At 45.0% G+C, this 20,565-nt stretch overlaps 2 protein-coding genes across 3 annotated transcripts in view; one reads left to right on the top strand and one right to left on the bottom strand.

Annotated features, from left to right (window-relative positions):
• The first annotated feature begins 338 nt into the window (after positions 1-338).
• pdcd2 (programmed cell death 2) lies at positions 339-11,810 on the top strand. The gene is made up of 5 exons (XM_070889730.1): positions 339-866; positions 2,384-2,521; positions 6,034-6,149; positions 10,672-10,785; positions 11,337-11,810. The coding sequence occupies exons 1-5, from the start codon at positions 359-361 to the stop codon at positions 11,496-11,498; spliced, it is 1,038 nt and encodes a 345-aa protein (XP_070745831.1). The 5' UTR covers positions 339-358; the 3' UTR covers positions 11,499-11,810.
• A 387-nt stretch (positions 11,811-12,197) lies between these two features.
• nup133 (nucleoporin 133) overlaps positions 12,198-20,565 on the bottom strand; it is a 39,690-nt gene continuing 31,322 nt past the window's right edge. For both annotated transcript variants that reach the window (XM_070889732.1, XM_070889731.1), the window contains exons 20-26: positions 19,547-19,705; positions 18,661-18,796; positions 17,406-17,524; positions 16,257-16,337; positions 13,544-13,620; positions 12,840-12,925; positions 12,198-12,479 (exon numbers count right to left, since the gene is read on the bottom strand). In XM_070889732.1, the coding sequence (XP_070745833.1) occupies positions 12,343-12,479; positions 12,840-12,925; positions 13,544-13,620; positions 16,257-16,337; positions 17,406-17,524; positions 18,661-18,796; positions 19,547-19,705 (795 nt within the window). In that variant the 3' untranslated portion in view covers positions 12,198-12,342. The remainder of the gene's footprint in view (positions 12,480-12,839; positions 12,926-13,543; positions 13,621-16,256; positions 16,338-17,405; positions 17,525-18,660; positions 18,797-19,546; positions 19,706-20,565) is intronic.

Raw genomic sequence — 20,565 nt, forward strand, 5'->3', positions numbered from 1 at the left:
GAACAGTTGAAGGATGAAATGTTAAATCCTCTGCTCTCCACAGTTGTTGACCAACTGACTTGTTGAATGTCTCCAACAGTTGCAGATAGCTGTGACCAGATAGATGGTTTATTAGCACCAGTAAACGAAATGTCGAAACTGAAGTTGAGCCCATTCCCCTTTGGTCAGAGGTTGAGGGACAGGACAGTGAATGAGCGGACCCCGGCCCGGGGACTCAGTGGATGGTGTTTCAACCGAAGGTCACCTCCTCGGAAGAAACGCATAGAAGGGCTGGGCAGAAGTGACGTAGATAAACGGGGCGAACGATACAATCACGGACAGGCGGAAGTGACGTACAATAACAGAGCCGGGCCCAGCGATGGCAGCGGGCGGCGAGGCCTCGAGCTCGGTTGAGTTGGGGTTCGCGGAGCGGGCGGCCCCGGCGCGGCTGGTGAGCTCGCAGTTCCCCAGCAAGGTGGGCGGCCGGCCGGCCTGGCTGAGCCTGCAGCTCCCGGGCCCCGAGCTGCTGCGGTGCGGCGGGTGCGCGCAGCCGCTGCTTTTCCTGCTGCAGGTGTACGCGCCGCGGGGCCGCGCCTTCCACCGCGCGCTCCTGCTCTTCTGCTGCGCGCTCCCGGCCTGCTCGAGCCGCCGCTTCGCCGTGTTCCGGAGCCAGCTGGGGCGGACCAACGACTTCTACCCGGCCGACCCCCCGCCCGAGCCCGGGTCCGAGCCCGGGCCTGCTTCCAGCCCCGGCCCCCGGCTGTGCTGCGTGTGCGGCGCCTCCGGCCCCAAGAGCTGCTCCCGTTGTCGCCGAGCCCATTACTGCGGGAAGGAGCACCAGAGCGCGGACTGGAGAGCGGGGCATCGAGCGGAGTGCGGCCGGCCGGGTGAGTGAGGGAGCGGCGTAGACCGACACCCGAGCCAGCGGATCACCGCCGCCAACCAGCAGCAAGTCACTAACTCACCGATAGCCTACCAGTAACTAGCGGTAATCCGCTGACCCGGAGATTTGCCCCCGCCCCCCGTGTGTCGCTCGGGACTGGCTGTTTCAGCGGTCCAGGTTTCCCAATACCGGGGGACCGTTTCCCCGAGTTGCCAACAGCTGTGCCTTGAGACCTTTGGCCCATTCCGGTAGACTCCCGCCCACAGCGGGAGGGTTGGAAACCCGAGTTCCCTCTTCTCTCTCTCCACCCCCAGGCTGCGGCCGGTTCTCCCTCCCCCCTTCCCCTTCTGCCAGAATAAGGGGCAGCCCATTTAAAACTGAGATGAGGAGGAATTTCTTCTCTCAGAGGGTTGTAAATCTGTGGAATTTGCTGGGATATTGAATAAATTTAAGACAGTGATAGACAACTTCTTAACTAATAAGGGAATAAAGGGTTTATGGGGAGCAGGCAGGAAAGTGGATCTGAGTTTATGATCGGATCAGCCATGATCGTATTAAATGTCGGAGCAGGTTCGAGGAGCCAAATGGCTTACTCCTTATCCTATTTCTTATGTTCTTATAACAACTGCACGGACAATTTTGTATCATCTGCAAACTTCTTAATCATGCCCCCTACATGATGTATACCACAAAAAGCAAGGGACCGAGTACTGAGCCCTCTGGAACCCCACTGGAAATAGCCTTCCAGTCACAAAACATTCACCGACCATTACCCTTTGCTTGCTGCCACTGAGCCAATTTTGGATCAAACTTACCACTTTCACTTGGATCCCATGGGCTTTTATTTTTCTGACCAGTCTACCATGTGAGGCCTTGCTAAAATCCATGTCAACTAGATCAAACGCGCTACCCTCATCACCTCCTGAAAAAATGTAATCTAACAAATCCACACTGACTGGCCTTGATTAATCCGTGCCTTTCTAAATGAAGATTTATCCTGTTCCTTAGAATTTTTTCCAACAATTTGCCCACTACCGAGGTTAGGCTGACTGACCTGTAATTACTCGGTTTATCCCTTTCTCTCTTTTTGAACAGCTGTGCAACGTTAGCAGTCCTCCAGTGGTTTTTTGGTTAAGTTAACCAATAAGGGGCTATGGAGAGCAGGCAGGGAAGTGGACCTGAGGCCATGATCGTATTGAATGGCAGAGCAGGCTTGAGGGGCCGTATAGAAACATAGAAAATAGGTGCAGGAGTAAGCCATTCGGCCCTTCGAGCCTGCACCACCATTCAACAAGATCATGGCTGATCACCCACCCCAGCACCTCCCCCCCCCCCCCCCCAGCCGCAAGGACCACACCCAACTCCCTCCCGAACACATCCAATGAACTGGCATCAACAACTCTCCGCGGCAGGGAACCTCACAGGCCAACAACTCCCCGAGTAAAGAAGTCTCTCCCAATTCCAGCCCCAAACAGCATGGCTTGCTCCTATTTCTTATGTCTTCCGGCCTTGTTTCTGCAGGTGATGCAGGCGGCAGTTTGTTGTCTCTCAACATCCTTTTCCCGGAGTTGGAGTTGGTGATGGAACTCGAGGACTCAGAGGGACAAAAGCTGGAAGATCTTACAGAGTGCTTGGAATCCTTGTCCGCAGCAGACAGTGGTAAGGACTGGATTAATAGCTAACTTGTATTAACTAATTCGTTTTGTACTTCTGTACTGTGCCAAGTTAATTATTTGAGTGCAGAATTATAAAGAATCCCACGCAAATCCTTTAAAATCAAAGATGGGAAACAGAAGTTAAGAAAACTTCAAGATTGGTTTCGCTGTAGTTGACTTGTGTTCTGAAGTCTCCAATCTATCTCTGACGATCATTCACTTTTCAGTGGCTGCTCCACTCCTTCGCGGAGTTTGCCAGCGTATGTAGTACAGGTTATTATTATTTACAATTTGCTCTCGATTGGTGCAGGTTTATGATTGAAATCCCAGCTCTCGCTTAACATGTTACGGCGGAACATGTAACTGACTAAGGATAAAACCAGTCAGGTGTAGATTCAAGAATGGGACAAAAATAAAAGGACAGTTATTCCCCTTTGCCCAAAACCTTCATACAAGAAACCCTAACATTCTTCTCCAAGCCCTGGGCAGCAAAGTAACTGCTCAGCTGGATTGTTTCTGTACAGAAGAAATAGGAGCAGGAGTAGGCCATTTGGCCCCTCGAGCCCACTCAGCCATTCAATAAGATTATGGCTGATCTGATCTTGGGCTCAACTCCACTTCGCTGCCCGCTCCCCATACCCCTTGACTCCCTTAACTTTCAAAAATCTGTCTATCACCACCTTGAATATATTCAATGACCCAGCCTCCACAGCTCTCTGGGGAAGAGAATTCCAAAGATTCACAACCCTCTGAAAGAAGAAGTTCCTCCTCATTTCCATGTTAAATGGGCAACCCCTTATTCTGAAACTATGCCCCCTAGTTCTAGATTCCCCCATGAGGGGAAACATCCTCTCTACATCTGCCCTGTCAAGCCCCCTCAGAAACTTAGAGGTTTCACTAAGATCACCTCTCATTCTCCTAAACTCCAATGAGTATAGGACCAACCTTCTCAACCTGCCTTCATAAGACAACTCCTTCATCTCCGGAATCAACCTAGAGAACCTTCTCTGAACTGTCTCCAATGCAAGTATATCCCTCCTTAAATGAGACCAAAACTGTACGCAGTACTCCAGGTGTGGTCTCACCAAAGCCTACAGTTGTAGCAGGACTTCCCTACTTTTATACTCCATCCCCCTTGCAATAAAGGCCAAAATTCCATTTGCCTTCCTAATTACTTGCTGTACCTGCATGCTAACTTTGTGTTTCATGTACAAGGACCCCCAGATCCCTCTGTACACCAGCATTTTGTAATCTCTCTCCATTTAAATTATTTACTTTTTTTATTTTTCCTACCAAAGTGGATAACCTCACATTTTTCCACGTTATTCTCCATCCGCCAAATCTTTGCCCACTCACTTAGCCTATCTATATCCCTTAGCAGATTCTTTGTGTCCTCCTCACAACTTGCTTTCCCACCTATCTTTGTATCATCAGCAAATTTGGCTACATTACACTCGGTCCCTTCATTCAAGTAATTAATATAGATTGTAAATAGTTGAGGTCCCAGCACTGATCCCTGTGGCACCACTAGTTAGTTTGCTAACCTGAAAATAACCCATTAATCCTGACTCTCTCTTCTGTTAGTTAGCCAATCCTCTATCCATGCTAATATAGTAACCCCACCCCCGTAACCTTTCATGTGGCGCCTTATCGAATACCGTCTGGAAATCTAAACACAATACATCTACTGGATCCCCTTTATCAACCCTGCTCGTTACATCTTCAAATAAATCCAGCAAATTTGTCAAACATGACTTTCCTTTCATAAAACCATGCCGACTCTGCTTGACTGCATTATGATTTTCTAAATGTTACTACTTTCTTAATAATGGACTCCAGCATTTTCTCAATGACATATCAGGCTAACTGGTCTATAGTTTCCTGCTTTCGGTCTCCCTCCTTTCTTAAATAGGGGAGTTATAATTGCGGTTTTCCATTCTGCTGTGACCTCTCCAGAATCCAGGGAATTTTGGTAGATTACAACCAATGCATCCACTATCTTTGCAGCCACTTCTTTTAAGACCCAAGGATGCTGGCCATCAGGTCCAGGGGACTTGTCCACCTTTAGTCCCATTAGTTTGCCTAGTACTTTTTCTCTAGTGACAGTGATTGATTCAAGTTTCCCCCCTCCCAATAGCCCCTTGATTATCCATTATTGGGATGCTTTGGTAGTGTCTTCTACCATGAAGAACAATACAAAATATTTGTTTAAAGTCTCTGCCATTTCCCTGTTTCCCATTATTAATTCCCCAGCATCATCTTGTAAAAGATCAATGTTTACTTTCGCTACTCTCTTCCTTTTTATATACCCGTAGAAGCTCTTACTATCTGTTTCATATTTCTTATAAATTATCTTCTCGTTCTATTCTTTTTTTTTATATAAAGTTGTCCTTTGCTGGTTTCTAAAATATTCCTAATCTTCTGGCCTTCCATTATTCTTCGCAACATTGTATGCCTTTGTTTTCAATTTGATACCACCCTTTACTTCCTCAGTTAACCACGGATGATTCATCCTTCTCTTAGTCTTTTTTTCTCACTGGAATGTATCTTTGCTGAGAGTTATGAAATAGCCCCTTAAATGTTTGCCACTGCTTACCTTTTAATCTATTTTCCCAGTCCACTTTAGCCAACTCTGCTTTGTAAAGACCTTTGTAATTGTCTTTAAGTTCAGGACACTAGTTTGAGACCTAGCTTTCTCCCCCCGCCCCCCCCCCCCAAAACTGAATTTGAAATTCTACCATGCTATGATCACTCTTCCCAAGAGGATCCTTTAGTATGAGATCATTAATTAATTAATCCAGACTCATTACCAGATCTAAAATAGTCTGCTCCCTGGTTAGTTCCACAATGTATTCTAAGAAACCATCCCGAATTCTATGAACTCTTTTTCAAGGCTACCTTTGTCAATTTGATTTGTCCAATCAATACGAAGATTAAAATTCCCCATGATTATTGCCGTACCGTTCTTGCAAGCCTCCATTATTTCTTGATATAGTGTGGCTACTGTTAGGGGGCTAATAGAAGGGTAGCGGGAAAGACTTGGATTTATATAACGCCTTTCATGACCACCGCACGTCCCAAAGCATTTTACAGACAATTAAGTACTTTTGGAGTGTAATCACTGTTGCAATGTAGGGAACACGGCAGCCAATTTGCACACAAGCAAGTTCCCACAAACAGCAGTGTGATAATGCCCAGATAACTTTTTAAATGTTTGATTGAGGGATAAATATTGGCCAGGACACCAGGGATAACTCCCCTGCTCTTCGAAATGGGATCTTTTACATCCACCTGAGAGAGCAGACGGGGCCTCGGTTTAACGTCTCATCTGAAAGACAACACCTCCGATAATGCAGCACTCCCCTGGAGTGTCAGCCTAGACTGTACTTCCTTTCTAGTTGTGATCTGGTGTTTGACAGTGTGCAGAAGTGCCTTACTGCACAGCTATGCTCTGCAGCACTTCAGGATGGAGGGTCGATGAGTTCTAGTAACAACTCACGTAGGTGTTGTGTTCAGATTGCGTGACTGAGGCCTTGGACGAGCAGGAATTGGAGGCCATGGCAAAACATGAGACGAAAGAAGACCGGATCTTCGCTCATTTCAAGAGGAGGATAGCACTGGCACCCGATCAGGTACATGACACGCCTGGGGGATGTGGTGGGGTAGGTAACCATCCTTAAAGGTTATGTGAACCATTTGGTTTTCTATGATAATCAGTTTTCATTGTGCATGCTGTTTTTCCTGTGACAGCCCACAAATTACCAATTTATTAAAATCAATTTCACAACTTGCCCTCATGGGATTTGAACTCATGACCTCTGGATTGCGAGTACAGAATCACTAGGTTCCTGTTCCTTGAATAATTTCACCGATCCTGACCAACCAATCCTGCAACCAGTAACTACTAAGCATGAAGGGTGAGTGGATTATCTGTTTCCCCATCTCGGTGATTAGTTGAATATTCACCACTGCCACGAAGTCAATAATTTGAATTATGCCATGTTTATGTGCACTAGCAATAGAATTAACTGACTTCTCCTATAATATGGGTGACAGATGACCTGTAACATTGTCAAAATTACTTCCAGGCTAAAAGTAACTACCGACTTTTATGATGCATGTGATGTTAGGATTTCGATGGATTTTGGGGGGGGGGAGGGGGGGGGGAAAGGGGGAGAGAAAGAGGAGAAAGGTGAGGAAGAGGTAGGTCATGCCTAACAAACCTGATTGAATTTTTTGAACAAAGTAGTGGACAGGGGATTGTCTATGGATGTTATTGATATGGATATCCGGAAGGCATTTGATGAAACCCACGGAATTGAGGGCAAATTATTGACCTGGTTAGGAAAGTGGCTGAGCAGTAGGAGACACAATAGGGATAATGGGTACGTACTCAAATTGCCAGGATGTGACCAGTGGTTTCCTGCATGATCTGTGTTGGGGCCTCAACTCTTCGCAATATTTATTAAGGACTTAGATGATGGCATAGAAAGTCATATCCAAATTTGCTGATGACAAAGATAGGGGGCAGTATAAATGAAAACATTACATTATAAAGGGATGTTGACAGATTGTGGCAAATGGATTTCAATGCAAGGTCATCCACTTTGGACCTAAAAAAACCCAGTACTTTCTAAATGGTGAAAAGCCAAAAACAGTGGGAGTCCAAAGAGACTTGATGTTGAGGTACATAGATCATTAAAAATGTCATGAACAGGTACAGAACATAATAAAAACAAGGCTAAGGGGATGCTGGCCTTTATATCTAGAGTACAAGGGGGTAGAAGTTATGCTGCAGCTGTACAAAACCCTGGTTAGACCACACCTGGAATACTGTGAGCAATTCTGGGCACCACACTACAGGAAGGATATATTGGCCTTGGAAGAAGTGGGTTTACCAGAATGATACCTGGACTTCAAGGGTTAAATTACGAGGAGAGATTACACAAATTAAGGTTATATTCCCTCGAATTTAGAAGGTTAAGGGATGATCTGATCAAAGTTTTCAGCATATTAAGGGGAACAGTTAGGGTAGACAGAAACTATTTCCACTGGTTGGGAATTCCAAGACAAGGGGGCATAGTCTAAAAATTAGGAAACACTTCTATGCACAAAGGGTGGTAGAAGTTTGGAACTTGGAATTGCAAATGTTACACCCCTGAAGGATAAACCAGCAACTATAGGCCAGTCAGTTTAACCTCGGTAGTGGGAAAGCTTTTAGAAACATTAATCAGGGACAAAATTGTCACTTGGACAAGTGTGAATTAATCAAGGAAAGCCAGCACAGATTTGTTAAAGGCAAATCATGTTTAACTAACGATGAGTTTTTTTGATGAGGGCAGTATGGTTGATGTGGTGTATATGGACTTCCAAAAGGTGTTTGATAATAGGCTTGCCAACAAAATTGAAGCCTATGGAATAAAATGGATAGTGGCAGGATGGTCACGAAATTGGCTAAGTGACAGGAAACAGTAGTGGTGAACGATTGTTTTTCAGACTGGAGGAAGGTATACAGTGGTGTTCCCCAGGGGTCAATAGTAGGACCACTGCTTTTCTTGATGTGGATCAGCGACATGTACTTGGGTGTACAGGGCACTATTTCAAAATTTGCAGACAACACACACAAACATGGAAGTATAGTGAACAGTGAGGAGGAGAGTGATAGACTTCAAGGGGACATAGACAGGCTGGTGGAATTGGCAGACACATGGCAGATGAAATTTTACACAGAAAAGTGCGAAGTGATGCATTTTGGTAGGAAGAATGAGATGCAATATGAACTAGAGGGTACAATCCAAAAGGGGGTGCATGAACATAGAGACCTGAGGGTGTATGTGCACAAATGTTGAAGGTGACAGGGCAGGTTGAGAAAGCAGTTAAAAAAGCATATGGGATCCTGGGCTTCATAAATAGTCAAGAGTACAAACGCAAGGAAATTATGATGAACCTTTATAAAACGCTGGTTCAGCCTCAACTGGAGTATTGTCCAATTCTGGGCACCGCACTTTAGAAAGGGCGCAGAAAAGATTTAGGAGAATGATTCCTGGGATGAGACTTCAGTTATGTGGATAGACTAGAGAAGCTGGGTTTGTTCTCAGAGCAGAGAAGGTTGAGAGGAGATTTAAAGAGGTGTTCAAAATCATGAAGGATCTGGACAGAGTAGATAGAGAGAGAAACTGTTCCCATTGGCCAGAGGGTCAAGAACCAGAGGACACAGATTTACGGTGATTGGCAGAAGAACCAAAGGCGACATGAGGAAACACACTTTTTTTTTTTAAACGCAGCAAGTGGTTAGGATCTGGAATTCACTGTCTAAAAGAATGGTGAAGACAGACTCAATCATGGCTTTTAAAAGGGAATTGGTTAAGTACCTGAGCAAATAAATTTGCAGGGCTATGGGGAAAGGGCAGGGAAGTGGGACTAGCTGAAGTGCTCTTGCAGAGAGCCAGCATGGGCTGAATGGCTTCCTCCTGTGCTGTAACCATTCTATAATTCTATCTTCCGTAAATGGCAATTGATGCAAGATCAGTTCATTTTAAATCGGTGATTGATAGCATTGTGTTAATTAAAGGATATGGCCCAAAGATTATGCAGTTAGATCAGCCATGATCTCATTGAATGGCCTACTCCTGTTCCTGTGTTCCTCTGAGCAAGGTGGAGAGGTCTTTATGGCAATTGAACAGCACAGAAGGGGTATTCAGCCCGTCATGTCTGAAATAGCTATCCAATAAGTCCCACTCCCCTGCTTTTTCCCCAAATAATGGTCACCATTTATTGCTGGTTCAAAATAAATAGAATATTTCATTTAGATTTTGGTAATTGCTTTTGGAATGTCACGGTGCTTCAAATGTTATCCTTATTTCTTACTGCAGAATTGATGTTTAGTCGTGCTTGACTAACTTGATTGAATTTTTCGAGGAGGTACCAGAGGGCAGTGCGTATGACATGCAAATGAATTTTAGCAAAGCTTTTGATAAGTTCCCACATGGCTGACTGGTCACAAAAGTAATAGCCCATGGGATCCAAAATTGGCTCAGAGGCAGGAAGCAAAGGGTAATGGTTGATGGGTGTTTTTGTGACTGGAAGGCTGTATCCAGTGGGGTTGCGCAGGGCTCAGTGCTGGGACCCTTGCTTTTTGTGATATATCAATGACTTGGACTTGAATGTTGGGGGTATGATTAAGAAGTTTGCAGATGACACTCAAATAGGCTGCGTGGTTGATAATTAAGAAGAAAGCTGCGGACTGCAGGAAGATTAACTGGTCAGGTGGGCAGAACAGTGGAAAATGGAATTCAATCCGGATAAATGTGATGTAATACAAGGCAAGGGATTACACATTAAATGGTACAACACTGAAGTGTAGAGGAATCAAGGGACCTTGGAGTGCAGGTCCACAGATCCCTGAAGGTAGAAGACGGTTAAGAAGACATATGGAATACTTGTCTTTATTAGTCGAAGCATGGAATACAAGAGCAAGGAGATTATGCTTGAACTGTATAAAACACTGGTTAGCAACAGCTGGAGTACTGCGTGCAGTACTGGGCACCGCATTACAGAAAAGATGTAAATCTCCTCTGCACCCTTTCCAGTGCAATCACAAGAATGTTGCTTGGATTGGAGAATTTTGGCTATGAGGAAAGATTGGAGATACTGGGTCTGTTTTCTTTGGAATAGAGGAGGCTAAGGGGAGACCCGATTGAGGTGTATAAAATTATGAGGGGCCTGGATAGAGTGGATCAGAAGGACCTGTTTCCTTTGGCAAAGGGGTCAACAACCAGTGGGCATAGATATAAAGTAATTGGAGGGAGTTATAGAGGAGATGAGGGGAAATGTTTTCACCCAGAGGGTGGTGGGGGTCTGGGACTCACTGCCTGAAAGGGTGGTAGAGGCAGAAAACCTCACCACATATAAAAAGTACTTGGATGTGCACTTAAAGTGCCGTAACCTACAGGGCTACGGACCAAGAGCTGGAAAGTGGGATTAGGCTGGATAGCTCTTGGTCGGCCGAAATGGCCTTCCGTGCTGTAAATTTCTATGAAATGGCATTTGCTCCAACATCTGTAAGTAGCTGTTCAGTAAATGTTAGGTTTGATATGAAGCTTTGTGTAGTGTGTGTGTGTGTATTCTGTACTCTCTCTACGGTTCTTCTTGTAGGTGCTGCGTTACTGCAGAGGAGGAAGCCCATTGTGGGTGTCTGGGGAGAACATTCCCTTGGATATAGATATTCCCAACTGCTCCTGTGGGGCCATGCGTGAATTTGAATTTCAGGTATGAATTATTCTCAGTTTAACTATAACTATAGCTGGATCAGAGTGCACAAGTTAATGGCCAACAAGTCAGTTGCAGCTCATTAAAGGCTCAGGAGTTTGTCTCTTGTACATCACAAGGATATAATGAAGGTTCTGCTCCAGAGAAAATTGTTACGGTTTATATTTTAAAACTAATTTTGTGCTCGTACCAAATAGACAGACTTGTGGCTTACGGTCTAATCTAGTCAGTAATAGTTTTTTGGGATGGTGATTTCACACAACTCAAACTCTATGCCCCAAACATGATTAATTTCTCATTGCCTTGCATACTATACAATCAAGCTTAACTAAACAATAAGGAGATATTGATTATAAGCTATATATAATGTTTCCTTTTATACAGGATTATTGCTGAACAGGGAATTTGTATCAGAAAAGGAGATATGCCTAATTTAAGTTTGCAGCATCTGTATGGCTAAAATCTACTAGAGGAAAAACTACAAAAAGCTTTATTGTGGATTGTTTGATCCAGTTGAATATTTGACGATGACCAAGTGGTTTTTATTTCAGGTGATGCCACAGTTGCTTAACCAACTGAAAGTGGATCGCCTTGGAGAGAGTTTGGACTGGGGAACACTTGTTGTGTACACCTGTGAACAAAGCTGTGACCATGGCAACGAGTACAGTCCAGAATTTCTCTGGAAACAGGATTTCTCTGCAGATCAGCTATAATTGTTCAAAAGGATTGACAAATGTTACAGCAATACCACAATTTTCAGACAGAAAATAGTTACTGCTGATTGGGGAGAGAGCTGGTATGGTGGAAGTGATCTCACTGGCCTTTTGCCCACATCTTACAATTTTATACTACAAGTTCTTTTCGCAATTCCTGCTGATTGAAATGTAAATATTCGATCCAAAGGGAACATTATTATCCTTTTAAGATCAATGAAGTTGACATTTACTATCTTGTAAAAAGCTGTGTTGAGAAAGGAAATTGTAAGATACTGTACAGACAAATAAATAAGTAACGTACTAATACAATTTGCTATGTCTTTTTAACCTCCGGTATTGTTGTTTTACGGGGATGTAGAGCGAGAAAGAAAACTACATTTTAAGTGGAGGGAACAGCCCTGTGCTTGGGGAAGGACGATAGGTCACAAGCTGCTCCCCCCGGAATGGACACTGGAGTGCAGTAGCAATGTGTCAAACAAAGATCAGCACTTTCAGGAGAGTAGCAGAGAACATTGTTGGGAAACAGAAAGGGCAATTACTTATCCACACATTACAGGTTATTCCCATTTATAGGGCATCTTTGTGAGCAGAGGGAAAGTTTTTTTGGTTAGAGTTTCTGCATGAAGTTGTGCACACAGGGCTGGTTACACCATACCAGAATCTGTGTCAAATCACCTACTGGTCAGCCAGGAAGCAGACAGTTCACTTAATTACTTTTATTGGAAACACAAGTTAATTCAGAACATTTTTATACAAAAGTTTAAACATTGCAGGTGGTGTATCTGAACTGCTGAGTGAAGGATCTTGAAAGGCAGCAGAATATGGAGAAACACAAAGGGAATCAGGATTGTGCTTTTAAGTAATGTTCGTAGTTTGCTTGCAGGAGGAATTCGAAGTATGAATTGGAGCTCAGGGTTACGAGATAATCTGACAGCAGCAAGTCTTTCACTTCTGGCAAATAGTATTTCAGCTGAACTTCTAAAGTGAAAGACATTTAAAAATAGTCAATGTAAGCACCAGTCACCTGACTACCAAGATCAATAAGTGGAGCAGGTGGGACGAGGAACAGTACTGCATCTCCTCCCCGTCATTCAGGACCCTGGCTAATTCGGTCAGTGCGTCATTAGAAAATTCAGTCATGGATTCAAGCCCCATTCGGGACACCTAATCCATACACACTCCTGTGTGGAAAGGGTGAGAAGGAATGTGCTCACATGTACTGTTTTATAATTCAGAGAGATTAATAAATAGTTAGGCAGGATCCTCAATAAAGCACACTGAGGAAAACAGGTCAAAGATCAGCATACGATCCAGCATTTTGCACCAGGCAACACTCACCTTCATCCATGAGCTTTACGATGACCTTTATCAGTATGGTCCCCTTCGCAGCTTCAACGGGATCATCCTTTGCGTCGAAAGACCAACTGAACAAACATAAGCGGAACATTCTCCAGTGAGTTTTTGTTTGAGTTCAGGAATCCCGCAGCATAGGCACCGATTGGCAAAGGGAATAAGTGGCCTGGTCCAACAGCCAGTGTGGGGACAATTGACCCCCTCACACCCATGAGGGACAGGTACAACCAGAGAGAGTCCAGTTTGTGCAAACTTAGCACATGTGTAAATCTATAAAAAAGTTGCATTTGAACCCTCTCTTTTCCCCCCTCCCCCACAATATATCACTTGGGGCAAGAAAGTCAGGTGCTACATTCCTTGACGGTCAGTTTCACGGAGAATGGGGCAACTTGCAGTAAAACCAACAGCCATGAAACAGGTGACTGGGACATTAAAGGTGCTATATAAATACAAGTTGTTGGTGGGGGAGGGAAGAGTGAGCAAGGTTATAAGATCAAAACTGGAAGACTAATATCCGCTTAAATTTAAAAGGCTTTTGTTGTATAATCTGATGCAAGGGTGGCTTTACACAACAGTGCAGGTGATGTTAGTTGTTATACTTGTGAATAGATAACCTTTCGTGTGTGTGTGTGTGTGTGTGTGTGTGTGGGGGGGGGGGGGGTAGGATAGAGAATCCAAACTGCACATACTCATCTCTTTGAATAGCTCGGCAGAAGATTTCCAGTTTCAGTGCATCGATGTCAATATCAGCGTTGCAATCCTCTTCCTTTAGAGCAACAGATAAAAAAACACTCAGCCTCCAAAATAATTTAACCAGAGACCGTTGTGAACTTGACTGGCCGCACGGTGCTGTGCTGGTGTTCATCCTCCACACCAGCAGTATCCTAATTTCATGTGCTAGCCCTATTCCAGTTTCTGCCTCGGGCACTAACTCAAGTACTGCATTTCATGGACTCATAACCCTAGTGTTAAGACACGGAGCAATATAAACTTATTTTAAGTCTCAATACATTTAATGTTATATCTCTACACCCTTCAACTGCTAGAATCAGTCTGTTTCTATTTACCCAGTCATTATTATTATAAACACCATTATTAAATTATCTTGCAATCAAAGACAACTTGAACTGAGGAAAATCATAGTTTGCTAAGTTTTCAACTTTCTAAAAGCACAGAATGTAAAACGGTGGTACATTAATGAGCAAGGACTTCTCCATTGGTAGGAGATGGGCACTGTGGCCAGGACTTGCCTCAGGACCCACAGTGTCGAGCAAAGAGGAAGCACATCCTCAGAGGGGGAAACAAACAGAGGGCAAGTTATCTGGTGCTGGGAATCATGAAACAAACTATGGGGAAAGTAGGAAGAGGTACAGATTGTATTCTACAGCATTACGATTGAGTACTGCTTCAAAAGAGGACTTTCAACTCATCAATGTCTGTAGTGTATGGGGATTACAGAACAAGGTGAGCAGCTGCAGGTTTGCATCAATTCAGGAAATCGCGGCCTTGTTTTCTCCCCTAAAGACACCCACACATAGTGTTGCAGTTCCCTGAGCACAGCCTCCCCTCTTCCCTATTACCTCAGTGACCATTCTTCACAAAAGTCTACACAGTAAACATGAGTACGGGGCCACCAGATCCTGCTCAGGCCTAAAAACTGAAATCAACTGTAAAGACAACCTAACTTGAACATGAGGCGTTTTGTTTTGTTGCAGTGAAACTTTTTTTTAATAAAGAGTTTCAATAAACCTAAGATGCATTTATGAAAAGCTATGAGGTCATGGCAAAGGACGAGTGAGATTCTGGGTAATGATTGGGTGAGCTCCAGGCAGCCCCAACCTCGATCACCTCAGAAGGGAATTTTAGACAGGTTTCCTCAATTGGCTGTGCGATTTCCCAGTGTCTGTCCCGGAAGTGGGAGGGAGAGACACAGGCGAGTTCAGTAAAGAAGTGGGGCAAATGCCTATGGACCTGATGCCTTTTCTGGTTCAGAGTGCATAACAAAATATTTTTGTGGTAGTATTACAAAAAACAGATACAATCAGCTACAAGGAAATACAGAATCTTTGTATCCAGAACACTAAGTTTAATTAGGGCAAAATCGGCTAAATAATTCTGGAAAGGACAAAACAAAATAAATGCTTACAGCTAACATTTTGGAATTAATCATCTTTTGGAAAGAGCAATTATCAGATTTAACCCTAAAATATAGAGCAAATATTACATTGTGAAATATCAACGAACGCTCATTATGGGCCCAAGTTTCCCCCCCCAAGGTTAGAACTGCACATCTCCGTGTGGTGTGCCGACTTTTTAAGAACAGAAACGGCACCTATTATTTACCTTGGTATTCTCTCCTCTGTCCGGTCGATCCAGGCCCTTGGTGCAGCACAGCAGAACACGCGGCGGGCGGAGCCAGGTCCCGGCGCTGAAAACAGTGCCAGGACCTCTGCACATGCACACTAGCTCCTCGCCCCCGAGGCTGCGTGGGAGGAGCCCGAAGCACACTGCCCCCAAGCCCTGGCCGAATGGGCTCACCGGGGCGGCGAAGATCTGACTCGGGCCTCCCTCCCTCCCGTTCGGCTCCTTTTGCCCCCTCCTCCCTTCCTCCAGTTCAGTCGTTCCTCCTCCCTCCTCCCCCTCGGCGGGGCTTGCCCACCATCTTGCTGGGGGTGGACCTCACCCAAAGTCTTCCTCTCGTCGGCGGGGCCCGTTCAGCCTCCCCATCTCCCCCCCCCGCCTTCCTCCCTTCTCTTTTTCCTCCCTCCCCCTCCTCTCCCTTTCCCCTCTCCAACCCTCCCTGTCCTCCTCCCACCTCTCCCTCTTCCTCCCCCCCTCTATCCTCCTCCCCCCTGCTCATCAGAAACACAGACACTGGCAGAGAGAAAGAGACAGACACTGGGGGGGGGGGGGGGTCCGTCCGAGCACGCTGTTGGAGGGCTCCCGGTGCTGCAGTCGGTGAGTAGAAACTTAATTTTTTATTGATTTATCATTTATTGATTTATCATTTATTATTGATGATGGCTCTTTATTTGTAAAAGTGAAGTGTTTAATGTTTGTAAACTCTTGCGCCCCCCCACTTACTCCATTCTAAGTTATTTTGGAGTAAGTTTTCGCTGCCTAAACTTGCAAAACAGGTGTAAGTGGCCGGACACGCCCCCTTTTGGAAAAAAAAAAAATCGGTTCTAAAATGGAACTAATCTAACTGACTAGAACTGGAGCAAACTAAATGCCGAGAATTGTAATTTCTAAGATGCTCCATTCTAAACTATTTGCTCAAAAAAAATAGGAGCAACTCAGGCCGAAACTTGAGCCCAAAGTTTCTACTCAGTTGCAACACTTGTGATTTGGTGTTGGCGTGCAAGGAAGTTTCAGTTCCAGTAATTGGAGTTTCCCCCGTACCTTCTCAACAAAGTTCAGTAGATCAAGCGCCTTCTTGAAATCGTATTCATTCGCGCTCCTGTTGTCATCACTGATGTAAAGCTGCAGAAATTGGATATTAATCTGAATTAATTACCGTTGAATTGCAAATTCTACCCAGGTGAAATGGAGGAGTATCGGCTTGGCTCAGTGGAAGCATTCTCACCCGAGTCAGCAAGTCATGTGTTCAAGCCCCAATCCAGGGCAGTACTGAGGGAGCACTGCTCTGTCGGAGGGGCAGTACTGAGGGAGCGCTGCACTGTCGGTGGGGCAGTACTGAGGGAGCGCTGCACTGTCGGAGGGGCAGTACTGAGGGAGCGCTGCACTGTCGGAGGGGCAGTACTGAGGGAGCGCTGCACTGTCGGAGGGGCAGTACTGAGGGAGCGCTGCACTGTCGGAGGGGTCTGTCAGATAAACGTTAAACAGTGGCTCTGTTCAGGCGGATACAAAAGATCCCACGGCAGGGAACTCTCCCAATGTCCTGGCCAACATTGCGCCAATAACCAACACCATGATAAACAGATTATTCTGGTCATTTGTCTCATTTACTGTTTGTGAGACCTTGTGCACAGATTCACTAATGAAACAGGGACTGCGCTTCAAAGTGCTTCATTGATTGTGAGGAGCTTTGGGACATCCTGAGGACCTTGATAAGTTCACATTCTTTCTCGCAGACAGACAAAACCTAACTGCAACCCCCAGCTGTTTTTATTCAAATTTAATTAACAGTGCATTCTATCTGTATTTAAACTTTATGTTACAAAGCATTCCATGCAATCCCCTGCATAAAAATAAAGATCTTTCTCCTAGTATCTTTCCTCACTACCAATTGATGACTCCCTGTCACTGACTCTGCAACCAGAAGAAATGATCTTTCCCTATACACGCGAGCAAAAACCGTAACATTTAAAAAATCTCTATTTATTCTCCTCTTACCTTTCTCAGCTCCAGTTCAAATAGTCCCAGTATCCATGTCACTCCCCATAACTAGTTTCCTATCCTCGTCACACTGCGCTATCTCCATAGTTTTAATGTCCTTTCTATAATTCCTTATGACATGTTACATATTCATGATTTTGGACATTTGTAGCAGTGTCACAGCCTCATGTACAAGCTGTCCACTGTACTTACACTAATCAGTTGTGAAGCAGCTAACACAGGCATGGTGTCTATGTTGAGCTGTTTCTTATCCAGCAACTCCATTGGCAGGGTCTCCTGGTGAAGAAGGTATCGCTCTTGCGCAGTCAGCTCTATAATAAAATGAGCACAATAAACTCTGCTTTAGAAAGAGGTGCAAGGCATCGGGAACATGAAAAGCTTTGTCAAACACCAATAACCAGCATCACTGCTGTGACCCAGACGCGATCTGCTTTTTGCAGCTTTATATTAGTGATAAATGTTTGTGCTGCAGAGGGTGAGCAGTCAGTTCTGGGCAATGAAACATTTCTAATTTTACTCTGTTAATGTCAAACAGTCCCAGATCAGGTGTAGCACAGTAAATATTTGCATTGCTACTTCAGACCCTACATTCAGCACGGCTTCATTCATTGACACCCTCATATACTTCCAGCCATGTTAGCGGGAGGGCCAGGGCGAGGAAACTAAAGCCATAGAAACTTGCAGCGCAGAAGGGGGCCATTCGGCCATTGTTGGCTCTAAGAGAGCTGTTCAATTTAGTCCCCACACCACAGCCTTTTCCCCCATAAACTTGCTAATTAGTCCTCCAAGTACACGTCCAATTGCCTTTTAAAAGTTCCTATGCAATCTGCTTCCATCACCCTTTCAATTGGTGCACTCCAGATCTTAACAAGCATCTGTGTGAAGACATTCCTCCTCATGCAGTAAGTTGGAATAGGAAAAGGAGAACTCCCCTAATGACAGTGAGTAACACCAACTCACATGGTACAAAGTCAAGGACCAGAAAGGCACAGATTTGACTCCCAGTTTAGACGGAGTTATTTGATCCCAGCAAAGATCTTACAGTGGGCTCCTGTATCCCAATAGGGTGGGAATGGGGGACTGCACCGAGAGAGAGAGAGAGAGACTGTACCCTGAGAGCGAGCGAGAGATTGTACCCCGAGTGAGAGAGAGAGAGAGAGAGAGAGACACAGAGACTGTGCCCCGAGAGAGAGGGGGGCTGCACCGAGAGAGAGAGAGGAAGGTGGGGTCGGTCTCAGCGATGGTTTCCGTTCCAGATTTGGTGTGTACATCCCGCTGGGCCCTCCGGATTGGAGAGTCCGCCCTTGGGACCCGAAGCTGCGTGGAGATGGCAAATGCAGCAAAGAGCTTGACCCTTGGCTACGAGAAACTCTGGTGTCTGCGAGAAACCACCACAAATCAACGGGAGAATGACAAAACAAGACAGGAATATTTAAGGGACATTTACCCTCCATCCTCTCTTGCAGAAGGTCCTCAGGGAGATCGGAAGCACACGCAGACAGTTTACTGAGGCTCAGGAGAGTTTTCTTCTTTGCAAAATATCGTGTCTCCAGGTTTGCCAGATTGAGTAATGTCCCGTGAGCCTGCAACAAGTGAAAATGATTCAGACTCTGGTACATGCAAGTGTGGACTGAATAATGGGCCGCAAACAACTCCAGCGTCAAAAGCAAAATGAAAGTTTGTTTTTAAATAGTCTTGTGTCGTTTCCTTCCCAATTCCCCCTTGGTTTTCCTCAAGACCATGAAATAGCCATGGCCAAGCGTGTAGACAAATCCAGAGCTACTCTCAGCCACTTGGTCGAGGTGCTGATTAGCAGCCTGGGGATAGTGCATTGGTGTCAAACAGAAATTGCTGGAAAAATACGGCGGGTCTATCAGCATCTGGAAAGAGCAAAGCTGGTTAACATTTTGGGCGTAAAACCTCACCATGCTCTCAGCCAGCACCGCGCAGCCCCATAACTTACACCAGCGAGAAGGACACAGCCCACAAGATCAGGCTAACACCTACAAGACACAGCTGCTGGTTAATATCCTGGAACCCTCCCCTCCCCAGCACCATCGAAGAGCGTTATCACATGACCCAGCACCACCATCTCAGGGCAACTAGAGACGGAAAATAAATGCCAAGCTTGCCAGCGACACCCACACCCTAAGAAAAAATAACCTGAGGGTCCCAATGAAGGATTTACACCTAAAATATTAACTTTTTCTGTTTCGGCCCCTATTCCCAGGCTTTACAGATTTTTCTTTCTAATTCTAAGATATCACATTAGTACATCTAAACAATGCAAGCTTCAAAATTAGAGAGCCACAAGACAAAACGAAATCCGGTACCTTTTCAAAGTTCTGCACGTTGATTTCATGAAGCCAGCTGAGGTGTTCGTGAGCCTGCAGGAAGCTGGCCAGCTGTGCATGCTGGGACACTGGCGGTGACAGAAGTTTCCCCCTTTTGCCCTTTTCCATGTACCAGCGGAACAGGAAGTCGGAAAAGTTCTGTTAAATAAAACAAGTGTTTGGATCAGTCTTTCCCCTTCTCGAGTAACCGATCTGGCTCGTATCGAACACAAGCAGGTTTTGGTTTTAAAGAAAATCTGTGACAGCCGTGGCTCAGTGGGTAGCACTCTCACCTCAGAGGCAAAAGATAGTGGGTTCAAGCCCCACGCCAAAGCCTTGAGCACATAATCGAGGCTAAGACTGCAGTGCTGCACTGTTGGAGCTGCCATCTTTTGGATGAGACATTAAACATAGGCCCCCTATGCCCAGCACTATTCAAAAAGTAGGAGAGTTCTCCCTGGTGTCCTGGCCAATATTTATCCCTCAACCAACATCACAAAAACAGATTATCTGTTCATGTATTTTACTGCTGTTTGTGGGAGTTTGCTGTGCGTAAATTGGCTGCTGCTTTTCCTACATTTACAACAGTGATTGCACTTCAAAAGTACTTTTGTTGACTGTAAAGTGCTTTGAGATGTCCTGAGGTCATGAAAGGAGCTATAGAAATGCAAGTTATTCCTTTATAGCAAAGTTACGAGTTTTGTTTTTAAAATATACAACTTAGAGGGTTGTATCTATGGAATTCTCTGCCCCAGAGAGCTGTGGAGGCTGAGTGATTGAATATATGTAAGGCGAAGATACAGATTTTTGAGTGATAAGGGAATAAAGGTTTATGGAGAGCGGGGAGGGACGTGGAGCCGAGTCCATGATCAGATCAGCCATGATCTTATTGAATGGCGGAGCAGGCTCGAGGAGCCAGGTGGCCTACTATTGTTTTTCTATTTCTTATGCTCTTAAAGAAATGTTGATGTTTCAAGAGGGCACAAATCAGAAACCAATCTATATGGACCATAATTCTA

This window comes from Pristiophorus japonicus, chromosome 9, assembly GCF_044704955.1.
Source record: "Pristiophorus japonicus isolate sPriJap1 chromosome 9, sPriJap1.hap1, whole genome shotgun sequence".
NCBI lineage: Eukaryota > Metazoa > Chordata > Chondrichthyes > Pristiophoridae > Pristiophorus > Pristiophorus japonicus.

What these genes read in the sequence shown, in the direction of transcription:
- pdcd2 (XM_070889730.1), top strand. Translation starts at nt 359, where the DNA reads ATGGCAGCGGGCGGCGAGGCCTCGAGCTCGGTTGAGTTGGGGTTCGCG. An exon ending in AGCGGAGTGCGGCCGGCCGG is followed by an intron (nt 867 to 2,383) that starts GTGAGTGAGGGA and finishes TTGTTTCTGCAG; the next exon opens with GTGATGCAGGCGGCAGTTTG. An exon ending in TAGCACTGGCACCCGATCAG is followed by an intron (nt 6,150 to 10,671) that starts GTACATGACACG and finishes TTCTTCTTGTAG; the next exon opens with GTGCTGCGTTACTGCAGAGG.